Genomic DNA, 26,130 nt, shown 5'->3' with positions numbered 1-26,130 from the left:
GGATGGAGCTCCAAATGAAGCAAACAAGCAAAGAAAAATAAAAGCAGGTTACATACAAGGCAAAGGTCATAGTTCAGTGATTGAGTGTCTGCACTGGCAGGTTACCATCCCAAGCACCACAACCCCTAATTATTTATCCACGTGTACACGCATACCCACATAAAAAGGAAGGGAGGGAGGGAGAGAGGGAGCAAAGGGGTAAGGGCTGGAGAGGAAAGCTGCGAGAAGCTGAAGAGAAAAAGAAAGGTAAGAATGAAGTTAGGCAGGCTCATGCCTACAGGCCAAGGTACTTGGGAGGCTGAGAAATCTCCCTCTTTCTCTCTCAGGCAGGATCTCACTATGTAGCCCTTGTTGGCGTTGCAATTTGGATGACAGACATGAGCCACTACACTCATCTTCAACTACAATGCCCTCTTTTAAAAAAAGAAATTAAGGACTGCAGATATGACTCAGTCGTTAAAGGCAACCAAAACAAATAAAAAAGAAAATTAAAAATGTAAATATATTCTGCTGGGTGTAGTATCTGTAATCCCAGAATTTAGGAGATGGAGACAGGAGAATCAAGATTTCTGGCCACTCTCGGCTACATGGTTAGGACTAGCAAAACAAACAAAATACTCAGTGTGGTAGCCCATACCCTTAATCCCAGTCCTCAGGAGGCAGAGACAGGCAGAACTTTGAAAGTTCAAGGCCAGTCTGATCTACAAATCAAGTCCCAGGCCAGACAGCTAGGACTACACAATGAGATACTTAAAAAACACAGGAAAAGTAAAAATTCTCAACTGGATTTGTTGGTGCAGACCTGTAATCCTATCTACCAAGAGAAAAGAATCACAAATCCAAGGCCCACTTGGCGACAGAGAGAGGTCAAGACCAGCCTGGGCAAATTTAGTGAGCTCCTGCCTCAGAGCACAAGAGGGAGTGGAGGCAGTAACTCAGCGATAAAGCGCTTGGCTGACATGTGGAAAGCCCTGACTCCAACACGCAAAACACAAGATAAAGCCTGTAGACTCTGGATTTTTCTTAGGACACAGAGGTGAGAAAACCAACGATCTCTGTCTGTCTAGTAAGCTGTAACCTTCTGAGTGCAGCAAAGGCATCAATCTTGTCTTTGTACCCCTAAAGTCTGTTTTAGGGTCTTCAGCACTTAATAAATGGCTGACACATCATGAATGAGCAGAAACAGAGAGAAGCCTCCCCCTTTATCACTCTCGAACATTATTCGTCTCAGCTCTCCTGGAACACGTGATGGCTCATGGTCACCACCTACGCATACCCTTGAATAAACCTGTGGGATGCCGTCTGGCTTCCCCCAGGCTGGAACCAGGGCACCAGCCCGAAAGGGAAGCAGGTGAGAGACATTCTGTACCAGGACTTTTGCCCTGGCTGGGTCGGAGCCACTTGGCTCCGGCCTCCCTCTCCATGCCTGGGAATCAAGCTGGAGGATGTGTCCTTGAAAGTTACTGCAGCGCTAAGTACTCAGTGGGAGTGGGTGAGAATTTGGATTTTGAGAAGTGGCAATGGGGGCCTTTAGCAAATTTACTGAATAAAGTGAGAAGCCCCAAGACTAGAGTCACTTGTTCAGCCCCCAAGCAATTATCCAGGGCTTCCTGGAGATACAGTGAGGAGGAGCCATCCACCTTAAAGTAGTGGACAGAGCAGTGGGGAAAAAGAGCAACCAAATGAGACGTGACTGGTCACTTCAGCTGTACACATTTACGTGAACTCATTTCAGCTCTGCAGCAATAAGGTGACATCTCAATCTGTTGCATGAATAATAAAAACCCAGAGACAAATATTGGAGTTCAAGCTGAAGATCAGAAAAGAAAAGCAGCCAACCACTAGAGAGACCTTTTACCTCTACCAAATCTTCAGGCCAAAAGGGCGAGATCTTGTTTCCACGAATCCTCAGACCCCACTCTCCACTGAGTTCCTGTCTCTTCCCTTTATATTCCTCTCTCTGTCCAGCCAGACTACTCTTGGCTCCACCTCCCTAGTGCTGGGATTAAAGGTGAGTGACTCCCAAACACTGGGATTAATGGCGTGAGTCACCACCATCTGGATCAGTTTCTGGATCAATCTTGTGTAGCCCAGGGTAGCCTTGATCTCTTAGGGATCTGTCTACTGCCTCTGTCTCCTGAGTCCTGGGATTAAAAGTGTCTGTCACCACTCCACCTGTATGCCAACTAGTGTGGCTGCTTTACCCTCTGATCTTCAGGCAAGATTTATTTATTAAGACACAAATAATATACCACTTTACCAATATTGTGACCTTCTAAAACTAAGGAAACATATGCATTGTATTTTAACAGTTCTAGGGACTGAATCTAGAACCCTGTGTATGCTATGCTAGCCAAATGCTCTATGTATAGAGCTATACATCTCTAGCTATCTGACTTTTATTTTGAAAAAAGGTTGCATTAAGTTGTGACTTGAACTAAGTAGTTAAAGCAGGCCTTGAACTTGAGGCCTTTCTTCCTTACCCTCCTGAGTAGCTGGGACTGCAGGCCTGTGTCACCAGGTAGGCTGTGTGTATTTTATAGCCAGAATAAGGAGAGATGAACAGGGATAGGAGTAGGGAGAGATTAAAGCAGGGGCTGGATTTCCTAAGGCAACTTCTGGGAGCCATTAAATAGTAACTCAAGGAAGCAGATAGGACAGTGATTTAGGTTGAGTTCTAGCTTTGTTCCTAACCTCAGTTATTTCTTTGTGCCTTAGTTTGCTTGCCTGAAAAACAACAACAACAAAAACAAGTGGAAGGAACGGGGTGGACTCATTGATCCTGAAAATGTGATTTTTTTTAAAGTGCTCTGCTGGAAGAAATCCTCAAACCCACTTGTAAACCATGGCACAGTTAATGCTAGCCCTGGGCCCCTGGAAGATTTAGTTCAAGCAACAAGTAGGTTAACCACAGGTCACTTTTACAAGGTAGAGGGAAGCTTACTTTGTTGAGCTGGCTTGTTTGGTGACTTTAATACAGATTTCTCAGGTGGTCAGAGTTTAGTTTCCGGGTGGTGATATGGAACTTACCAGAGGGGCTTCTGTTTGGTCTCAGCCTGTTTGGTCTCTGTTCATAGTGGTTTGAACACTATGGCCTGCAGCTTTTATGTTCTCTCTCTCTCTACTCTTTTGTGGGGGAATAGAACGCTGTGCTAGGTAGCATCCTACTACTGAGTCGTCGTAGGATGCACTGAGTTTAATTTTCACATTAGACCCCTGTGAACATTTATTATGAACCAAGGTTGCACTAGGTACTTTTGTGAAAAATAAAACCCCCTTTTGGACAGATATAAAAGCTGAGGCCTCACTAGATCACCAACAAGCTAAGTGTGTCCCCTCAGCTGGGAACAGCCACTCTGGATGCCTATTACAGGTGTGCTAAGTACTGAATGTGTCTTTCGCTCAGTGACAGTAGGAATCGGTACGTACTAACTAACCAGCACCAGCTTGTGGTGCTGGTTTCCCTACTTATAGCCAGGGACAACTTTTTACTTCATAAACAGGAGAGGATGTTGTCCCCCTCGGTCTTTTCTGGGTGAGGAATGCGCTTTTTATAGTTTGGGATATGTTTACTTAGTCTCTTCCAGCACCGGTTATTTCAGCCTAGTTTCGTCCTTCACTGTCCTCACACGCTGTATTCCTACGTTTCCTCCCTGCAAAACATAACTAACTCAAGAACACATGCTGTTTGTGTTCGTGTGCCAGCCAAGAAATTTCACTCCCCTCCGTCTCCAAGGCTGCCTACCTTTCTATAAATAATTGTTCTCTTCCCTCCCTTCAGACCACGGAGTAGTTTGGTCACATTAACGCACGCGCGCCGGCACACACACTTTCGGGGGCGGGGGTGTGGGCATGAGTGACCTTGTGAAGGTACTAGCCCACTGGGGACAGGATTAGCAAACCTGAAACCTCTGCAAATATTTGGCTTCCTCCCGCATTCCTCCCGAGGCTTCTGGCTGTCTCGTGCCTGCCTCACCTAGTACCCTTTGCGCTCGCTCTGCCACACAAAGCCCGATCCGCCTATCTCCTCTTCGCAAACCCAGAGAACTTCATTCCGCACGTTAAAACTCGTCGGTGGCGGTGGCGGGCAGGACTGGGCATGCTCAGTGGCGGGGACAGGTCTGGGAGGCGAGGAAGCCGCATTTGAAGTGGCTCGGCCTCGGGATGAGGGGGAGGCGGGTGCCCCGGTTGGGGTCCGTGGATGTTCCCGGTGCTGCACGCGAGGCCGACATGCTGCGGGCGGGAGCAGCCAGCCCGGCGCGCGGAAGCCAGGTCGCCGAAGACACGGGGGCGCCGGCGGGAGGAGGGGAGGAGCGCCCGGGCCGCCAGCCCCCGGCCGCGGCGCTAAGGCTGCCGGATAACAAGCCGCAGGGAGGATCCGAGGCCGGGAGAACGCCCGACCATGACCTCCAGCGAGGCTGCCTGAACCGGAGTCCGCGCAGCGCCCCGCCAGCCCCAGGCATGGGCGAGCGCGGCGCGCAGCATGAGCGCGCGGCCCTGCAGTCCCCGGGGGCCCCCGAGGGTGCCGCGGCCACCGTGAACGGGCTGCTGCACAACGGCTTCCACCCGCCGCCTGCCTGCAGCCGCGACCCGCTGCCTGCACGCTTCCAGCTCTCGTCCGAGCTGCAGCCGCAGCCGCAGCCGCAGCCGCAGCCGCTGTTCTCCCAACATGATTCTCCGGCCAAGAAATGCCGGCTGCGGAGAAGGATGGACTCCGGGAAGAAGAACAGGCCGCGTAAGTCCCGACGCGAGGGGAGCGGCGGTGCCCGCGGTGGAGGGGACGGCCAAGCTCCCGCTCGGGACTGCAGCTTCTCTTAGAGGCGCCGAGCGCTGAAGGTGGTGGCCCTCGGTGTCGCCTGGCTAGTCCTATCCGCCTGACAACTAGCTGTAGCTGGTCTCGCGGTCGCGGTAGAGAAAAGGCGAACGCTCTGCCCGCCCTTATTGATGGCCGGGATGGTGCACCAGACTGATCTTGGATCTATCTGGGGCTAGGGACGGGGAGGGCTGGTACAGCCCCGGCTCATTGCTCCCTTGTCCGAGCACATCTTTTGGGTTTTGCAGCTCAAGCTACCAAGCTTGCCCGTTGAATCGCAGAGTAACCGTATTTTGGGCCCATTGGCAAGCTTAAGTCTGGAGGCGTGGAGTTTGACAATCCCCCAAATCACAGCCTATTAAACAGTGTTTCTACACAGCCAGTGAGACGGCCTGTGTAGAGGGAAACACCCACTGACACCATGTGGGCCGGAACTGTTCGGACCAATGAGGCCTGCAGGTGGATTGTTTTATTTATTTATTTATTTTTTTCTGGAGTGGGTAGAGTTGAGTGTTTGTAATTGTACGGCGCCGAAAGTGCGTTGTTTCACAATCCGAGGCTTGTATATATAATGGTAGATTGTAAAGGGTACCTTCCCCACCTGGCGTTCTGGGATGTCAGTTTGTAGGTAGAGTTTAAGACTGCGGGTTTTTTTTTTTTTAATTTGTTTGTTTTTTTAATCCGAGCCTAACTCCATTCAACTGGTTACCTCTTTGAGTGTCTTTAATGAAGCTTATCAATGGCAAAAAGCAAAGTAAGTAGAGTGCACGGGAAACTGAACGCATTCAAACGCGAACTTTTTGCATATAAAATTACTGTTTGGTGTTGGGAAGTGAAGAGCTCGGGTTTGAATTTCTGTAAAAGTTTGAACTTTGGCAAACAGCATAACGCCTTCAGCCTTTGTTCGTGATTGCTATCTCTTCTCATAGCTGTTCGATAGTACATTCGTTTCTAAAACTTTGGAAAATGCTTTAACATTACTGCGGGTGAATCCAGTGCGTGCATTTTGTAGGTCTGAAATGGTCAGGCGTGTGTGAAATTTGGGAGCTATACAGCAGGTTTGGTTTGGCTGTGACTGTAAGACAGTTAATTAGTATCTGAGTTTCTCCGTACTTTTTTTTTTATAGTTCTTGGGAAATTATTTCATGAACTTCATATTGCCTGCTCCCTGTGTCTTATTCATTTGTTTTACTTCTGTGAAGCCCCATTTTAGTTGTTTCTCTGATCTACGTTTGTAAAGAGTTTTCTATAGTTTTCAATGACAATAGCTAGGCTGGGGTGGGGAGTCTGAGTCAGGAGACTCCAATTTGAGGCCAGACTAAACTAGATAGTGAGTTGTAGGGGTGGCAGAGAGGCAGAGTTGCTGGTTTAAATTGCATTTTTCTTTCTGTGCTTTTTCTTTTTTTACCGTGTGGTGGTGGGTATGTGGGTGTGAGCCTGCCACAGCAACTGAGGAGGTCAGAGGACCACTTGGAGGAGTTGATCTCTCTTCCCCACATGTGGGCTCCAGTGATCAAGCTCAGGTCACCAAATTCATCATGGCCTCAAGGGCCCTTACCTGCTGAGCTGTCTCTCTGGCCTCTTCTGGGGTTTTTGAGCCCCAGGCTGGCCTGTACCTCTTGGTTGGTATTCCAAATGCCTCAACTGCCCGGAGTGCAAAGATCACAGGCCTGTACATACCTTACTCTGCTCTTCTTAAAATACTTTTTGAGGAATTGGAAATACAATGATTTGAAGAAAGAAAAAAAAAAACTAATCTAAGCCTCAACTATGCTTACAAAGCTATAGAGATTATTTTAAAATACAAGAAGATGTTACTGTCTGTGTGCTTTGTGTCAGAAGTTAAGTGGCTTGTGTTTCTTACAGAACAGTAAAAACTTTTAATGCTTTTTATTTACAAGTTCTGTTATTTATAAGTTATTGATTTTCCTTCTTTCCCCCTCCAGATAGGATCTCCTGTAGCCCAGACTGGCCTCAAACTCCAAGTGTAGTCAAGAATAACCTTGAACTCCTTGATCCTCCTGTCTCTACAGTAAACCATCACACTTGGTTTATTTTCAACTTGTTGTTTGTTTTTTGAGGCAGAGTCTCACTATGTAGCATGGGCCATCCCGAAACGAGCTAGTTGTAAAGATCTACCTGGCTCTGCCTTTTGAGTGCTGGAATTGAAGGTGTGTGCCTCCAACCAGACCTATTTACAGCTTTCTAAAGGATTGAATCAAAGCTTGTTTTTCTTTGTCCTATTATGTTTAATTTTCTTACACTTGATCACATATTAATTTTTTTAAAATTATATGTGTATGAATGTTTTTCCTACACGTATATTTCTATACTATGCGCTTGCCTGGTGCCATCAGAGGTAAGAAGAGGGTGTCAGATCCCCTGGTACTGAAGTCACAGATAGTTGTGAGCCACCATTTAGGTGCTGGATCCAAACCTATGTTCTCTGCAAGAGCAGCAAATGCTGTTAACTACTGAGCCATCTCTGTAGCCGTGAACACACAGTTCTGAAATAGATTGTGCACGCTCTAAGGAGTATACCTGTACATTTCACTACCAAAATTTCTTACTTAAAGCTAGGTTTAGCACAAGAGAGACGGCTTGGCAGTTGAAAATGCATGCTTTTTTTTCCAGGGCCTCCATCAGAAGGCTCAGCTATCTGTAACTCTGGCCCTGTGGGATCTGATACCCTCTTCTGACCCATAAGGACACTTGCACATATGCCACACACACACACATGTATAATATAAAACAAACAACACACACACACACACACACTTAAGACCAAAAGTGTAAACTCAAGTCTATCAGTAGGAAGGTGTTCTAATCTAGAAATCAAATCAGGAGGCTGAAGGAATAGCTCCGTAGAAGATGTAGACTTTCAAAAGCCCTTGGGGTTTACTCCCAGCACCCTCCAAAAAAAATCAGATCAGTTTTACTAAACCAGGAGAGGAGAATGTTGTCTATTTCCTGCACATCTTTCCTGGAGAACTTTTCTCCGACTGCCTTCTTCATCCGGTTTCCTTAGTTCCTTTGCATGCCCCTGCTTCCTAGCAGTCAGGAGCACAAGTACGGGACCAGAGCTCTTGGAGTGCTGGAGTTGAACTCGATGTTGTTTGTTATAGAGAGTCCTCCATGATGCTTCAAAGCTGACACATCTTGCTGTGTGACCTCTGTTTTAGTTGTCTAGCCCGCCATATGAGTGGGCATTTGTGTTCTCATGTATTGGTGTGTGTGCTGGGTGTGTGTGCTGGGTATTGAAACTAGGGCCTGCTACGTGCCCAAAACATACTGTCCCATAGAGCTACTCCGTTGCCTTTTGTTCCTGCCTTTGTGTGTAATAAAGTTAGAAGTCTGATTAAAAATGATGTGTTCTCATGTACTTTGACGTGGAGAGGCATGTATATGTCGTTGATGTTGGAGCAGAAAAATGGTTCAGGTGGCATCACCACCTCACTGGATAGTTGCTTCCATTTCCGTAGCCGATTGATCCTTCCAGGGTTCCCGGTTGATCTATTCTGTTGTGCTGGTTTTATGTCTTTCCTTGGCAGTTCTCTGCTGTGTTTTGGTTAATAGGTGGCTAATACTTGTTGGCTATTTTTACTTCCAGCGTTAAGTTAAAAGTGATCCATATACAAATACACATATACAAATGGATCCAAAAGTTCCCTAGCAAAAGCTGGCTCAAAAGTGAAGCGCAAAGCAGGTTACAGTGAGTTTGGGTTTCCTGGGGTGCTGCTCTTAACACCCAGCAGCAAGTCTGGCTGACTGACATGCCCTGCTGTGCTGCTGTTGTGAAATGGGGGTAAAGTAGCACTGCTGGGGAGGTCACCTCATTTACAAAAGTTTGGAAATGGATACAGTGCCAAGGTGCTAGGAAGGCCCAGCGCATTTGAAGTTGTATGAATTCACCCCTCCCTCCATCCAGATGACTTGGCTTGGGCTTGGGCTTCAGCTGTGCGGTCGAAGGGAGTACTCAGCCTTTGTGTTTCCGGATGAGTGAAAGGAAGGTAATCAGACCATGCAGAACTCGTATGAGGGTGACAGGGGACAATATGTACTCCCTCTGTACCTGCCAGCCGTCATTACTAAACGTCGTCGGCCTCCACGAATCTCAGGATGGGCAATGGGGCGGCATATGCTGTCTCAGACTGGCTTTCTTCAAGAAAGCAGCACAGGCCTAAGTAAAAGAGACGGAGCTTTATTAGTTATAGCACTCCTAACCCCATACCTGCCTTCCTTTCCTATAAAAATATCAGAAAACAGCAGGGAAAAGTGCTCCTGGTGCCATGACTCAGGAAACAGCTGTTCTAGGGATGGCCCTGGCTAGCGAGGAAGGGGGCTTACAGCACAGCCTGATGCCCTGAGTTAGATCCCCAGCCCCACATAGGAGGCGAGAAGGAGCTCCTGCAAGTTGTCCTGTATCCTCCACACCCACACTGTGGCACGTGTACATCCACATATATACACATATGTTCACAAACTAAGATAGGTAAAAGTATAAATATGTAATACACACACCATATACCCCCACTACAATAACAAATAGTTCTGCCTTTGTTGTTGGTTTGGGTTGGGTTTTGGTAATCAGTGAGTCTGGATGTAGAGTACTAGTCTACAAATGAACACACACCAGGGCTTTCTCTCCAGCAGTGATCCCAAGCTTGAATGTTACCCCATGCCCTTCATCCTGTCTCATGGGAGGTAGAAGCCAGAGGATCAGGAGACCAAGGCCATCTTTGACTGAATTGCGAACTAGAATCTAGACCGGGTTACGTACCACTCTGTCTCAATAAAAGAAACCAAAACAAATATGGCACTTAAACATTTTATACTATTTATATATTAATTCATATCATTATATATTATTATATGTAATTTATTTATATTTATTTATACTATAATATAAAATTATTATATTATTAAGAGACTGGCTTGCTCTGTTGCTCAGACTATGCTCAAACTCGTGATTCGCTTGTCTCAGTCGCCAGACAGTTGGTATTATAGGCATGCCTGCACATCAGCTACGATATGCCACATTTTAAAATTATTTTTATTGAGCTATATATTTTTCCCCTCCCCTCCCCCACTTCTACCTACCCTCTCCCATGATCCCCATGCTCCCAATTTTCTCAGGAGATCGTGTCTTTTTCTACTTCCCATGTAGATTAGATCCATGTATGTCTCTCTTCGTTGTTCTCTGGGATTGTGAATTGTAGGTTGGATTTTCTTTGTTTTATGTCTAAAAGCCACTTATGAGTGAATACATATTATACTTGTCTTACTGTATCTGGGTTGCCTCACTCAATATGATGTTTTCTAGATCCATCCATTTCCCTGCAAATTTCAAGATGTCATTATTTGTTTTTCCACTGTGTAGTACTCCATTGTGTAAATGTACCACATTTTCCTTATGCATTCTTCGGTTGAGGGGCATTTAGGTTGTTTCCAGGTTCTGGCTATGACAAACAATGTTGCTATGAACATAGTTGAGCATATGCCCTTGTGGTACAATTGAGCATCCTTTGAGTATATACCCCAAAGTGGTATTGCTGGGTCTTGAGGAAGGTTGTTTCCTAATTTTCCGAGAAATTGCCATACTGATTTCCAAAGTGGCTGTACCAGTTTGCACTCCCACCAGCAATACAGGAGTACCCCACAGCCTCTCCAGCATAAGTTGTCATCAGTGTCTTTTATCTTGGCCAATCTTATAGGTATAAGATGGAATCTCAGAGTTGTTTTATTTTGCATTTCTCTGATGGCTAAGGATGTTGAGCATTTACGTAAGTATCTTTTAGCCATTTTAGATTCATCTGTTGAGAGTTCTCTGTTGGGTCTGTAACCCATTTTTTAAATAGGATTATTTGTTCTTTTGATGACTAGTTTCTTGAGTTCTTTGTATATTTTAGATATCAACCCTTTGTCTGATGTGGGTTTGATGAAGATCTTTTCCCATTCTGTAGGCTGTTGTTTTGTCTTGTTAACCGTGTCCTTTGCTTTTCAGAAGCTTCTCAGTTTCAGGAGGTCCCTTTTTATTTCCATTTTATTGTTTCTCTCAGTGTCTCTGCTGCTGGGGTTATATTTAGGCAGTGGTCTCCTATGCCAATGCATTCAAGTGTACTTCCCACTTTCTCTTCTATGAGGTTCGGTGTGGTTGGTTCGTTTTATGTTGAGGTCTTTGATCCATTTGGACTTGAGTTTTGTGCATGGTGATAGATATGGATCCATTTGCATTCTTCTACATGTTGATATCCAGTTATGCCAGCACCATTTGTTGAATATGCTTTCTTTTTTCCATTTTATATTTTTTGCTTCTTTGTCAAAAATCAGGTGTTCGTAGGTGTGTGGATCGATGTCTGGGTCTTCGATTTGGTTCCATTGGTCCTCCGGTCTCGTTTTATGCCAGTAACAGGCTGTTCTCAGTACTGTAGCTCTGTAATAGTTTGAAGTCAGGGATTGTGATGCCTCTGGAAGTTCCTTTATTGAACAGGATTGGGTTTTTTGCTTTTCCATATGAAGTTGAATATTGTTCTTTCGAGTTCTGTGAAGAATTTTTCTGGGCATTGCATTGAATCTGTAGATTGCTTTTAGTAAGATTGCCATTTTTACTGTGTTAATTCTACCTAACCAAGAGCATGGGAGATCTTTCCATTTTCTGGTGTTTTCTTCAATTTCTTTCTTCAAAGATTTAAAGTTCTTGTCATATAGGTCTTTCACTTGTTTGGTTAGAGTTACTCCAAGATATTTTATGTTATTTGTGACAATATGCCACATTTTAAGAGTTATTTTAATGTTGCTAAATTAAGATTTTTTTGATAACATCTTTATTGTTGGGTTTTCTGTTTGTTTTTGAAACAGATAGTCTAGGGAGACTGGAACTCACTACATACTTTGTGATGGCCTAGAATTCATGGCAAGCTTACCACCTCAACCTCCCAAGTGCTGGGATTACAGGCATGTGCCACTATGCCAGGCTGGCTAACTTGTTTTTTGTTTGCTTATTTAGTTGTTGATTGAGGCAGAATTTCCAGATTCCCACTTGGCCTGAGATTCACTCACTGTGTAACTGGGGATGACCTTCAGGATTATTGTTCGTTTGTTTTTATTTTTTATTATGTTATGGGTATTTTGTCTGTATGTATGTGTGTGCCCCACATATGTGCCTGGGGCCAGCAGAGAGCGGAAGAGTGTGTCATATTACCCGGGACTGGAGTTTTAGACAACTTTGAACTGCTATGTGAGTGCTTAGACTTGAACTCTGGTCCTCTCTGAAAGCAGCTGGTGCTCCTACCTCTCCTGCCCCGACCCAGAGCTTCTCATCCTCTTGCCTCTGCCTCGAGTGGTGAGATTACTGGTATTACTGTCATGCCTCGTTTTAATTCATTGCTAGGAACTGACTTTAGGGTTTTGTTCATTCTTAGGCAAGCACTCTACCAACTGAGATATTTCCCTACCTACTGATGGTTTAAAAAAAAAATGTGTGTATGTGTTTGGGAGATGCATGTACCGGGACACTCAAGGGAGTTTAGATGAAGTTTGTGAAGTCAGTTCTCTCCTTGACCTTCACGTGCACTTTGGAGATCAAACTTAGGTTGCCAAAGATAGCAGGAATCTTTATCCACTGAGTATCTTATACTTTTTTATTATGACCCCTTTGATAACTCTAAAGAAAAGCAAACATTTTAGCTTGAACTGTTCTTCCTACCCACCCCTCTCTCTCTCTGAAGTGTATTCATGTTGTACACATGTGTATTTGCAGGTTTGTGTATATGTGGAGGCCAAAGAAGAACACTGGGGATCCTCTAGTGCTCTCTGTCTATTCCCTCATTAAAGCTGAAGCTTGCCATTTTTTTTTTTTTAACTAGGCAGATGGCCAATAAAGACTTCTCTCTGGCCCTCCTCCCTCCATTGCTGGAGGTTACAGGTCTGGGAAGCAGCATGAATATTGGGACTCCAAAACAAGAGGGTTCTTACTCACAACGCCATCTGCCCATCCCAACAACCCAGCATAAACATTTTCTTCTGACTAAATATCATCATTAATACCATGCTGTATTATATTCTTAATATTCTGTTATATGAATATACCATAATTTATTTACTCTGACTTGTAGCTTTAGTCTGTAGCTAGGTCTTTACATCATGAAATACACACACATATACAAACCCCATTACAGCCAGAAGAACAACGCTTCATATAACAGCTGCATTGGGGACTCACAACCAACCAGTCTCTGGAAACCACACGGAAGAAGGAGAAGACTGACTTCCGCCAGTTGTCGCCCAGTCTTTAGATGCTACCCCGTACTGCCTGCCTATTTTTCAGGATTCTGTTACGCACACGAGAACAGTGTGGATGTATTTGGTGTTATAACCACAGATGAAAACAATGCGGTTAATTCTTACCATGAGGGACATGTTAATTCTACAAGTGAGTAAGGGGAAACACATTGCAATTTTGGAATGAGCTGTCTGTCTACTGTCTGTAGTGGAAATACTAGTTTTAACTGTCAGATCTTCCTCCCTCCCTTTTTGTTGTTGTTGTTTTTGTACCAACCTGGCTCAATTTGTGTGTTCATTTTTTTTTGTGTGTGTGTGTCTGTGTGTTATAAACTATCTGTTGGATGTGATGGTTCATGCATGGAAACCCAGCAATACGAAGGCTAAAGCAGGAGGATTGTCCAGAGTTCAAGGCCAGCTGGGCTACGTAGTCAGTTTCTGGCCAGTCTGGGCTACTGAGAGATATAGTCTCTCAAAAAAGAAAAAAAGAAGAAGAAAAAAAGACCAAAACAGAATAGCTTCTCCATCCCCGCCCCCCCCCCCCCCCCAGTGTCTGGAATTGAACCCAAGACATCGTCCATGCTAGACGAGCACTGTCTCACGAGCTCTCGCCCAGCTCTGTTTGATTTTTATTACATTTAGGTATGTGTGCTTTCATATCTATGCCAATATCCACCCATCTTGAAATGACAGTATTCTAATTCAGATACAGAAGCTTCAGTGTACTCCGTGTGGCATTTGAGCACATTTTTTTTCTAGATAGTACAGTCGTCAGGCTTAGTATCGTGTTACCTAATTTATGACAGCTTTCAGAAGCCTCGAGTTGAATGGATATTTATGAATATGTTTTTCTCCCTGAGAATGTATTTGAGAGCATTGGATGATTCAAAGGGGTGAGAGAATGGCTTTGTTTAGGGATGGCTATAGAAGTCACGATCCTAGCCACTGTGATTTCGCTGTCATTTGGAGAAACTTGTGGCAGTTGTGGACGCCTGCAGGTAGCCATCATTGAGCAAGAGCTGTGTACTTTTGTTCCAAGTTTGTTTTTCCAAAAGTATATGCACAGTCTCCATTGCGCAGGTGGAGAGGGCTCGGAGTGAAAGGTCCTGCCTGAAGACGTGGGTAATGATTGTTAGGGCCATAATTTAAACCCATGCCTAGCTCCCTCTCCAAGTGACTTTCTTTTCTGTCACAATGTTCCTGACATTTCATTGGGAATGGGAACCAGTTCTGTAAAACTAAAAACAGATATGTACATGTAGTCTGTACGTCTTTTAAAACAGATAGGTGCATGCAGTCTGTACAGCTTTGGCAGCAAGCTTCTCCATGTCTATGGAAGTAACAATAGCCTACATTAAGGAACACCCAACTTTCTTTCTTTCTTTTTTTTTTTTTTTTTTTTTGGTTTTTCGAGACAGGGTTTCTCTGTAGCTTTGGAGCCTGTCCTGGAACTTGTAGACCAGGCTGGCCTTGAACTCACAGAGATCCGCCTGCCTCTGTCTCCCTAGTGCTGGGATTAAAGGCGTGCGCCACCGCCGCCTGGCAACACCCAACTTTTTATGTGCTAAGTGGACCCCTTTGTACAGTGCCCTGTGAGTGAGGGCTACAGTTGTCTACAGATGAAGAGGCTGAAGATGTGGGGTTTTGACTCTGCTGGGCAGGACTCTCATGGAGTTCCAGAAGGTAAGTGTTGTATAGAGAACAGAGCCTTGGAAAGATCAGCTTTGGTTTCAGACTCAGATTCTTAACTAACAGTGTAGACTTGGGTGAGGTCCAGACTTCTCTGAGGCACATTCATTAGCAGGAATAGAGTTGTCCATCTTAACTGGCTTGAGAGAGAACCAGATATGGAATATGTGTATAAAGTGTATGCATGTTCTCTGGATCATTTGAGGACTGGGGTTTAGAGTATTCTGCAATCCCATCTTCCATTACCTCCAGAGAGGAGAGTTTTCTAATACCTTCTGACGTTTCTAGAAGCTCACTATGTGGCAATCAAGTCTTAACCTCATTGTTACACGCCTAGACTGTCCCACTACAACTCCTGAGACCAAGAAAGCGTGAACTGATATTGGCAACTTAGCGAATAAGAGAAATGAGTAATTGATTTAACTGCTAATTTGGAGTCAGGACAACATTTTTGTTTAAACTATTTTTCAAATTACATTTAAGTTACATTACATACACATGCCACAGTAAATCTTTGGCAGCTCACAGCAGTGTGTTCTGTCCTTCTGTCTCGTGGGTTCCAGAGACTGAACGCAGGTCCTCAGATTGAGCAACAAGTGCTTCTGCTCTTGACTATATCAGCCTCTGAGTGAGGCAGAAAGAGATGAGAAGGGTTAGAAAGGTCACAGCTATTCTTTTGAAGAATTGCATGAATTGAACAAGATTTTGGCGCAGCTGCCTCTAGCTCTCAGGCCATCTTTTGGTGGCGTACAGATGAAACGTACGTATCCAGGTGTGTGCTGCCTTCAGCATTACCATGAGGACCGCTAGTGCTCTGGCCTTGAGTCTCTGCTGAGGACTGAGGCTGCGTACAGGAAGGCTGTGCCTGCATGAATCTGTGGGCTGTGGTCAGCAGGAACCGGTGAGCTGTGGCCAGCTTAGGTACTACCAGTTAGCAGCTCCTTCCATCTCCCAAGGTCAACTGTGCTGGTTTAAAGTGGCAAGGGTGGGCTTGGCATATATATATATATATATATAATCTGAGTCAGCAGTATAGTGAGGCTTCCCAAATAATGTAGGCACTCAGTACTTGTTAGCGATTATTATTGGTGGTTATATAGATGTTCTAGGTAAAATCCTGCCTCTTTTCCCCATGACTTCTATCCTGTGTTCCTTCACAATTTATCCCATTATTCTTTTATATGACAGCCCATTAGATATTTTAAGATAGCCATATTATCTTAACTCTTCCTCTGAATCCCTCAGTCCCTGCAGAACTAAGACCTGTCAATACTGTCGTCTGCCAAACCCCACTCCTGTCATTCAGCATGGGTTGTATTGGGTTACTGGCCAGAATTAACCCAAGACCCAAAGAAAGCTTCTTAGAGTGATGGAGAAGGGATTAAGAAGGCATTGAGCTTGGTGGCCTTAGACTCAGATGTAATGATTCCAGCAGGACCCCATAAGCACTAATCAGTTTTATTCCTGTGGGCCAAGTACTCGTGTATTGTCAGTTTCCCGCGACTCTAAGCAGGTGGACCCTGCAGTAGTTGCTTGGCAGTTACAGAGGTTAGCAGAGTCACAAGTGTGTGACTGAGGATCTGCTGAGTAATTGATTTAACTGCTAATTTAGAGTCAGGACAACATTTTTGTTTAAACTGTTTTTCAAATTACATTTGTTTGCTGTCATGCCTCTTCCAGTCAACCATGCTTTAAAGTTTTCTATTTGTATTTTCTGAGCCTGTGTCTTGTGATGTTGTTGTCTAGGCTACCCTTAACTGTAGCTCCTCTAGCATCAGTCTCTCAAGTAGCTGGAGTTCTAGATGCCCATCATCATGTCTGCTTCCAACTACCTGTTTCCCATGAAAATGTTTGAAGCCAAGGTGGGGGCATGCTGATAATAACAGCCCTTGATGGGAAACTGAGGCAGGAGAATTGTGAGCTCCATGTCAGCCAGGGGTATATAGCAAGACCTAAACAAAATAGGTAAAATCAAAATAGTAAGTAGATAAAGGCAAAAAATAAGTTTGGTCAACGGGGTAATCATATCTTACCTTTGGGACGCTATCCTTTCCCTGTGATAGAAAGCTTTTTATTCTATTATTATTATTTTATTAAATTAAATAAAAATATTATTTTTCATTTTCGAGATGGAGTTTTGTAGTGAGAAGCAGCGCCAAATGTACCGGCAAACGTACCGGCAAATGCCGGCGGTACCGGCGGTTGTAGAAGTTAGGGAATAACCACGATAGTCCTTTTATAATTAATCAGTTTTAATACAAGGGGAGATAAGGGAACTTACAGAACCAAGGGTCCAGCGGAGCAGAAGGTACGCGGGGGGAGAGCAAAACGGGGCTCCTTCCGGCGCCCCGATCCTATTTAAGGGGAATGCTACTCCTCTGGGGCAGCCACGCCCCTGAACGCAGGGATTGGGCCAGCTGCCCCAACAGAGTTTCATGAGGCCAGGGTAGCCTCAAATTCTTCCTGTAATTTCTTTGGTATTACAGACATGCACCGCCCTTGATTGTATGCATTTCCATGAATCAGACACAGGGCCTCGTGCATTCTAAGCTCCCATCGAACTACATACCCAGCCCCTTGCCGAAGGTTTTTACTATGAGAAAGGTTCGGGTGAAATTTATTCTTTGAGGTGACCATGTATTTGTAGTAGTACCATAATAAATGAGACCACGACTAGCATAATTTAGGATTATCATAAGCAAACCAGTTGGCCTGGTGGTGTGCTCAAGGCAGCGTGTCTGAAGTTAGGACTTGAATGTGCACACTTCGCTAATTTTGCATTCGGTGTCTTTGGCTATGGTGGTTATATTTACACCATGAAACTGGCAAGCAGGAAGCCAGTTACGCATTTACCGGTGCTCCCATTCAAAGGGACACAGACCACAGAACCAGAGAGAAGCAATCAGCAATACAGTTGAGTTACTGAAGCGTTTGGTGTAGAGAGCTAGAGGAAAGGCTAGCAGTCTCCCGTGTCGCAGTGCTTGACAGCAAAAGTCAGATGAGGGATTGGAGATCTCCGTTCTTGACTGTTTTCATTTGCTTCTTTCAGACAAGGTTTCACACTTAGCATAGTCTAGCCTTGAACTGGCGATGTAACCCAGCCTGGACTTGAACCTAAGGTAATTTTCCTGCCTCCGTCTCTTTAGATTGGTTATGAGTCTAAGCCACCATACCCAGCAGGGATATTTTTCCCCTCCCTCCCTCCCTCCCTCCCTCCCTTTTTCCTTCCTTCCTCCCTCCCTCCCTTTTTCCTTCCTTCTTCCCTCCCTCCATCCCTTCCTCCCTCCCTTCCTCCCTTCCTGCCTTCCTTCTTCCTCTTTTCTCCTCCTCCTCCTCTTCCTTATCTTCTTTTTCTCTCCTTTGTGACAGGATCTTTTGTGGCCCAGGCAGTTCAGGAACTACTCATTATGTAGCTGAAAATGACCTGAGTCTTCATCATTTTACTTCCACTGCCCAGGTGGGCTTTGGAGTACTACCTCCCAGGGTTTCAGGGTACTACTACCTCCCAGAGGGTTTCAGGGTGCTACCTTTGCTCTGGCTGGATTTATTCAAGCCAGGGGTGGCAGCATATGCTTGTAATCCCAGCAGGCATTTAGAAGGTAAACACAGAAGAAATTCAGGGTTGTCCTCCTTTATAAAGCATCAACATAGTTCCAGGCTAGCCAGGCTGCAGAGCATGACTCTGCCTCAAAAGAAAAAAAAAGCTAATTGTAAAGAAAGAAAGGGATAAAAGTAGGCTGTAGCTCAGTGGTAATACAGAGCTTCAGCTTGGATTTTTTGATTTGGGAGAAAAAGTATCCTATAAATACTTGAGGGTCCACTGTGGCATGAGGATAGAATTTCTTAAGAACCATATTGTGATCATCCCTTTCTTATTAAATTCCTATTCCAAACATAGTTGGGCTTGGTGCTGAGTTGACCAGTTGGCTGATCCAGGAGGTCAGGGAGCTGTAGAACATGTCCATGCACTCTGGGGGGAGAATGGGGAAAAGAGAGTGTGTTTATTCTTGCTTGTAGGTGTTTGTACCTGTGAGTACCAGAGTGTTAGTCTCAGGAAAAGCAACGGTTTGGATTTGTTTGTATGTATTTCATGATTCAGCATTACTGTTTTTGAATGACTTGAATTATTTCGAGGCCCTTGTTTATTGTGACTTTGAACGCAGCAAGTGTTTGCCTTTAAAGAGCTTTAAACAGGGCTTCGGTTGGGCCCATCAACCTCTCTGAAGTGATTGTTGGTTTATTGGAAGCATGGAGACAGGCTGGCCCCAGGCTTGTGATGTAGCAGAAGATGACCTCAGACTCATGATTCTTTTGCCTCTCCTTCCCAGGTGTTGGCCAGGCCAGTGCCACCCTGTGAGATGACTTCCGACGACTGCTCCTGAGGTGTCAGGGTGCTGTGGCCACACTGTCTTTATCTCGTCTTCAGTGCTATGGCACGTAAATTGAAGTGCGCTGTAGCCAAGTGGAGGAAATTGTCCCCACTGTTTCTATAAATAGGATCTGGGAGGCAAAGAGAGAGATGTTTCCAGCCGAGAACCATGCGGATTGTGTCTCAGAGATCACCTGTTGTGACTCCCTTGTCTTGGAAGAACATTTGGACAGTGCTGGGGTTTCAGAAACCTTTTTCCTTTAGGAAAAATTTAGCTGTTACTCAAAACTAGAGACCAGAGTGTTAGGAACTGCCAAGTTCCCATCAGTCGCTTCTGTAATTGCTGCTCATGTGGAACCTCTTCTTTTCTTGCAAGCTCAGCTTCCCTCCATGCACACCGAATGCTACGAGAGAAAATCTCAGGGACCATTTTGTTTCAATTACTGTGTTTTTGTGTGTTTTTCTGTAAGATAACCTCTTTAAGTCGGGCGGTGGTGGCGCACGCCTTTAATCCCAGCACTCAGGGAAGCAGAGGCAGGCGGATCTCTGTGAGTTCTAGGCCAGTCTGGTCTACAGAGTGAATTCCAGGACAGCCAGAGATACACAGAGAAACCATGAAAAAAGATAACCTCTTTAAAAATGTAACCTGTTATTACCTTAAAATTAGCAATGTGTTATATAATGTATAATTAGAAGTTATTTAGTCACAATAAAACTTGTGACATCTCACTTATAGACCAAGTGATAAACGCCTCCTTATTGTGTTGTCCTAAGAGAACCCCTTTGTTTGAAAGTGCCTGTTATTGTTTGCATGTGATTAACTTTTAACCATTTGTTTTATGATCTGAGATTTGAAACCTCATTTTTGCAAATAAGATAATATTGTGCCAAAAAGCAGCATTTAGATCCCTCCCAAATCACTAGACTAGAAATGATAAATATTTTCTCCATCATTTCTGACTTGAGAGATTAAGAATGAAGAAACAGGCCAGAGTGCAGGCATCTGTTTGTAATCCCAGCATTCCCGAGGCAGAGGGAAGAGGAGGAGTGCCACGAGTTCAAGGCCAGCCTGATCCCCACAGCCTATTCTAGGCCAGCCAGGGCTACAAACATAGCATGACACCATCTCAAAAAACAGCCTCCAAAACACACAGACAAACTGGGGCTGGGACCTCAGAGAGAGAAAAAGCAATACTTTTTTGGTATGGGTGTAGGAGTGTGCATGTATGTTGTGTGCTCTTGTGTGAGGGTGTATACCTGCATGTGTGTACATTGGAAGGTCAGACAACATGTGTGTACATTAAGATCAGAGCCTTAAGTGTCATTCGTCCTGTTCATACATATTCCACCTTTTGTCTGATACAGGCTTAGCCGTTTGCCTGGAACTTCACAGGGAGGCTACGCTAACTGGCCAGTGAGTTCCAGGGATCTGCTTGTCTGCTGTCTTGCTGTCTTTGGGATTCTGAGCGTGTGCCTCTATGGTCTTATTTTTCTGTGGGTTCTAGGGATCTGGATTTCATTCCTCATGCTTTACAAGCAACCGAGACATCTTACCTCCCTCCCTTTTAAATTTTTCATATTTATTTATTTGATTTTTGAGACAAGGTCCTGTTTAGGTAGCCCTCAAACTCACAGAGCTCCTCCTCCCTCAGTCTCCCAAATACTAGAAATTTGAGAAGGGTGCTCATATGCCAGGCAAGGAATAGTAGTAAAATAATTGTCTTTTCTCCTTTTCAAGATTGCTGTAAAAGGCTAGTAGAAACAGGTGGACAAGCTATCTTGAAAAATCATTAGGGTATAGAGCTGAGTTTAGGACTGGAGTCTAAAGTCCCTGGATTGCTGAACTGTGTGGGATTTGCCACACTGAGCTTTAGTTTAGATTCTGTGAGTTTGTTTCAAAGCCAGCCAAGCCCAGAAGTACACAGAGAAACTGAATCTACTTAAAACCACTGTATTTAAGAATCCCCAGGAGCTGAAGTTCTGCAGGATGTCTCTCATCTGTGTGATGGCTAGAGCTGGTTTATTTCTGTCAGTTTTATCAAAACATGCGTTAGAGACGTTTCATACATTCTTGTCTTTCTTGACAGAATGAGTATCTGATTTAGTATGTTTTAATAACCTAGAGGTACTATCAACAGCAATTTTATACTGAAGTACAGTTCAGGGAAGTCTAAGATAAAGCGCAAATATCCGAATTAGGTTATTCAGTGAGCATTTTGAGTTATGTGCTGCTTATAACCTTGAAGGGCTCAAATATTTCATTCAAAATTCTTAATTTTGTTTTCCGTCTTGTTGGTGGTGATTTAGCTCAGATGGTAGAGTGCTTGCCTAGAATTCACAGGGCAGTCTGCTCTCCATAATGAGTTCCAGGATAGCCAGGGATACACAGAACCCATCTCAAAAACAAACAAAAACCAACACGAACATCAAAAAACCAAACCAAAACACCCCCCCCCCCAAAAAAAAAACCCAAAAACACCAACAAAAGCCCCACCCTGTTAACTGAGGTTAGTTACCATCCTGACACTGTGCAGGTACAGGCCACGTTAGTTGACGGCTGCTGTTCTATTGCCGGCTTGGATTGGATGGATTGCCAGAGCCCTGTGGTAAGCATCTTCCTAACTGTTATGAGCAAACCTGTAGCTCCTGGCCTGCAGGGAGATGCCAGTGGTCACTGAGGTAGCAGCACATGCTCCATCCAGCACACTACTCTAGCACGTGTGTGCAGCAATTTCATTGACATTGTAGTCAAGGGTTAGGCATTTCTACTTGGCCACTGCTCTGACTTTGGCTGAGGTCAGTTACCTAAGAAGTAAATGTGTAACTTGCCAGGCCTTGGATAATGCTCTCTTCGTATTGGAACATTTGCTGAAAGGCTTAGGTAACTTCTGATTTTTATGTTTATCATGAGCAGAGTGAAGAGTTGTTAAATATTTTTAGATTTCAGCTTAGTATGGAAGACTTTCTGTAAACCTTTCTGTGCTGCTGAATCAATTCTGAGTCGATTTCCGAGGGGGGGGGAGAGGCTGTTCAAAAACATTTAGGATTTGCACCTATTCTGTAAATTAGGATTCTGCTTGTAGTATGTAAACCAATAGAGTACACACATGGGTTGCCAGGCATGGGACCTCATGCCTCTAATTGCAGCATGAGACACTGAGGCAGGGGGATTACTGTGAATTTGAGGCCTGTCTGGGTTACAGAGTGTGATCTTGTCTCAAATAAACAAACCAATAAATATAAATATAAAAATAAACAAACAAGTGTGCTGGGATTCATGAAAATGAAGCTGTTCCACGAGACAATTTCTTGCTTTTATTCTGCTCAAATAAGTGTCATTATTCTTGTTCATTGCGGTGCTAGTTGCTTTTCTGTTATGGTAATAAAATGCCAGAACCAAGGGCAACGTAAAAAAGAATCTGTTGTGGCTTATGGTTCTGGAGGACTACTCTCCATAATGGCATGCTGGCTGGAGGGGAAAGCTGTGTGATGACGTTCCAGCCATACTCAGGAAGCGGACAGAGCAGGAAGTGGCCAAGGCTATACACCTTCAACTGCCCATGAGACCACTTAGCTTTAAGTGTTGTGATATGATTTGTAAGTTTGTACGAAGGAGGATTGCTTTTATCTATCGTATGTGGGCCTCAGGAGTAAGATGGAGTGAAAGAATTTCAAACAAGAGCTTGGAAATATTTACCTTCTTTTGTTGTCTGTTTTTTCTTTATTTGGATGGGTGTACTTTATCACCAGCCTGGCCTCAAACTCAAGAGTCTCTTGCCATAGCCTCTGAAGTACTTGGATTGTAGACATTCACTGGTCACTGCTATGCCCAACAGGAAACACCTTTCCTTCCTTCCTTCCTTCCTTCCTTCCTTCCTTCCTTCCTTCCTTCCTTCCTTCCTTCCTTCCTTCTTTCCTCTTTCCTTCCCTCCTTCCTTTCCTTTCCTTTCTTTTTTCTTTTTTCTTTCTTTCTTTTTTTTTTTTTTTGAGGCAGGGTTTCTTAACTCAGCCTGGCTTTAAACTCAATAATCAGTCAAAGAAGACCTTGAATTTTGATCCTCCAGAGTACTGGAATGGCAGGCATGCTCATGTCCTGTCTCTCCCCCACCCCCTGCTGGGACTCAAAACTGAGATCTTGTGCATGCTAGATAATCACTGTAGCAACTGAGCTGCATCTTTAGCCCTGCAAACCCTTTCTTTATTTCTGTCTGCCTGTCTTTGTGATAGAGTCTACATAGCTGTAGCTGCTCTGGAACTCACCATGTAGACTGGGCTATTCTGGAACTCATAGAGATCCACCTGTTTGTGCCTGCTAAGTGCTGGAATTAAAGGTGCGCACCACTATGCCTGGCTCTTGCAAACACTTTTAAACAGCCAAATGGTGGGAAAGTATATGGAGTGAAAGATGCTCATGTCTCTTAGGGGTCTAATTTTTTAGCTTTTTTTCCTGTCTGTATTATGCGTTGAATCCAGAACCTTGTACCTGCTAGGTAGCTCTCTTTAATCCACCCTTCAAAGTCACTTTTTGCTTGTTTTTGAGTCAAAGTCTGTATAGTCCAAGCTGGCTTTGAGCTTGCAGAGGTCTGCTTGCCTCTGCCCATGAGTGTTATGATGAAAGGCATGCAACTTGCTCGAAGTCACATTTTAACAGACTTGGTTTTCTTTGTCTGTATTGGTTCGAGACTTCAGAACACTGGAACTTAGCAGTTGGGAAGCATGGACCCCCATTCCTTCTGAGAACATCAGTAAGTTTGGTTTATTCTTGAGGGTGTCAGTGGATTGATGTAGGTGTGTCTTCTATCTATCTGATGATTTCATTGGTTAATTAATAAATAAACTGCTTGGCCTGATAGGTCAGAACATAGGTGGGTAGAGTAGACAGAACAGGATGCTGGGAGTGAGGCAGACGCCTTGGGCAATCACCATGCCTCTCCTCTCCGAGACAGTCGCCATGAAGCCAGCTACCAGGTCAGACATGCTGAATCTTTCCCGGTGAGCTACACAGATTACTAAATATGGGTTAAATCAAGATGTGAGAATTAGCCAGTAAGAGGCTGAAACTAATGGGCCAGGCAGTGTTTAAATGAATACAATTTGTGTGTTGTTATTTCTGGAGCTAAGCTAGCTATGCGGGAGCTGGGTGGGATGAAAATCAGGCCTGCCCGCAGCTCCTCACTACAGTGGATGACAGACAAAGTTGAATATCTTTTGCCTCAACTTAGAAAGAGCCAAAAATATACTACTTCATCGTCGTCGTCGTCGTCGTCGTCGTCGTCTTCTTCTTCTTCTTCTTCTTCTTCTTCTTCTTCTTCTTCTTCTTCTTCTTCTTCCTCTTTTTTGATACAAAAAATACTCCCTATGTTTTAGGAAGATTTTTTTTTTCAAAGAAAGACTAGAATTTAGCATATGTACTTTAAAATTATTTACTATACAATGTTTGCATTTAATATATACAATTCTGTGGTGTTTAGTATTGTGCAACCAGTACCATAATTTCAGAACATTTCATCATCTTCCAAAACACTTAGTAGCAGGCACTCCCGCTATCTTTCCATAGCCTCCAACCCTAAGCAGTCACTCATCTATTTTATGTCTTTTTGGTTTTTGTTTGTTTGTTTTTATTGGTTGTTTTTGTTTCTGTTTTTTTCTTTTCAAAACAGGGTTTCTCTGTGTAGCCCTGGCTGTCCTGGAATTTGATCCTATTTTTTTTGTCTCGATGGAGGTTTTTTTTTTTTTTTTTTTTTTTTTTTTTTGGCTCCCCACATGTGGTCTCTGTTCATTGGATGCTTTCCCATGGCAATGCTCACCGTTCATACATGTTACAAAATCTCTCAGCATTTTATCGTCTTTCTGTTGCTCTGCGTTCTATGATTATACCACATGTTATGCATTCACACTCATCAGTTGGTAGCCATTTGGGTCGTTTCCACCCGGGAGATGATAATGGAGCAATGAGCACTCTTCACATCCTCGCCAAGACGTGTTGCATCCCCCCCCTCCTTCCTTCTCCCTCCCTCCCTCTCTCAGTGCCTCCCACTGGGTTTGAAAAACTGTTTGCTGTTGTTGTTTGGTTTTTATTGGCGTTTCCTAGAGATGGACATCTTATTATGTATTGCTGTCTAGAGCATTTAAACCCTTCAGACATTAACATCCTCTGGTTTATAAGTTTTCTAAGTTTGAGTCCTTTATCCAGTTAAAGTATGTTTCTGCCATGGCTTTAAAAAAGTACTGGACTTTTGCTAGGTGGTCACAAGCTTTAAGAGGCTGACTGACCTCCAGGTACTGAAGATTGGTTTTAATTAAATAACATTTGGGTCTCAGGCAATGTGGATTTCATCCCTTCTTTCTAAACTATCCTTAATTAATCGTTAGTCCTTGAGACTTCGAATGTAAGTGCCAAAGGGGACATATGCATTGCTATGTCTAAATTTTGTTTGCTGCAATATCTTTCCCTGTCTAGGAAAACAAACAAGTAAGGACCCTATTCAGTGGCTAAATGGCAGAATGCACTTGTTCCGAACTATATGAGGTACATGCTTGTGACTTTGTCCTTCATCTTGCATTGTCACAAGAGCAGCCGAACACTCTTCTTCCTTCTCCCTGTGACCCCAGCCAAGTTTTAAGGATTTGCTAGACTTTTATAGTTGAGGCTGAAAGAAATGAAAGAAGCTTATTTTTGGTAGACTTGTTCTGCTTGGTGGTGCTGCCTAGCAGTGCTATTCCTTCTAGCACCTCTTTAATTATCTACTCTGTGACATTAAATTATCAGTAGCATCCCTAGAGTAAGCCAGCATCCTCTAGTGACTTGTGCAGACAGAAAGCTAAACCTCTTGGTGGTTTAAACTGGGATTTGTCTAAGCAGATAATGAGATTACCATCTTGAGCCCTAGAACAGGGCTATAAGAAGCTGAAGGTGCTCTATACCTTGGTGGACTCCAATCAGTTCTGGCCGGTGAGGTGGGCACATCAAAGACAGTCA

General features: G+C 44.1%; 1 protein-coding gene across 4 annotated transcripts in view; it reads left to right on the top strand.

Annotated features, from left to right (window-relative positions):
* The first annotated feature begins 227 nt into the window (after positions 1-227).
* The window catches only part of Pank1 (pantothenate kinase 1), a 64,812-nt gene continuing 38,909 nt past the window's right edge, over positions 228-26,130 (top strand). The window contains exon 1 of one of the 4 annotated variants that reach the window (XM_042054234.1): positions 228-246. Coding sequence is in view for 3 of the 4 variants with exons in the window: in XM_038314275.2 (XP_038170203.1) it covers positions 4,165-4,735 (571 nt within the window). In the remaining variant the exon portion in view is untranslated. Of the gene's footprint in view, positions 247-3,964; positions 4,736-5,328; positions 5,568-14,697; positions 14,777-26,130 lie in introns of those variants that run through there. The other 3 variants (XM_038314275.2, XM_038314290.2, XM_038314284.2) reach the window with 3 other exon arrangements.

Source organism: Arvicola amphibius, chromosome 1, assembly GCF_903992535.2.
Source record: "Arvicola amphibius chromosome 1, mArvAmp1.2, whole genome shotgun sequence".
NCBI classification, from domain to species: domain Eukaryota; kingdom Metazoa; phylum Chordata; class Mammalia; order Rodentia; family Cricetidae; genus Arvicola; species Arvicola amphibius.
Note: the sequence above shows the minus strand (reverse complement) of the source record. Positions and strands in the feature narration are given on the sequence as shown.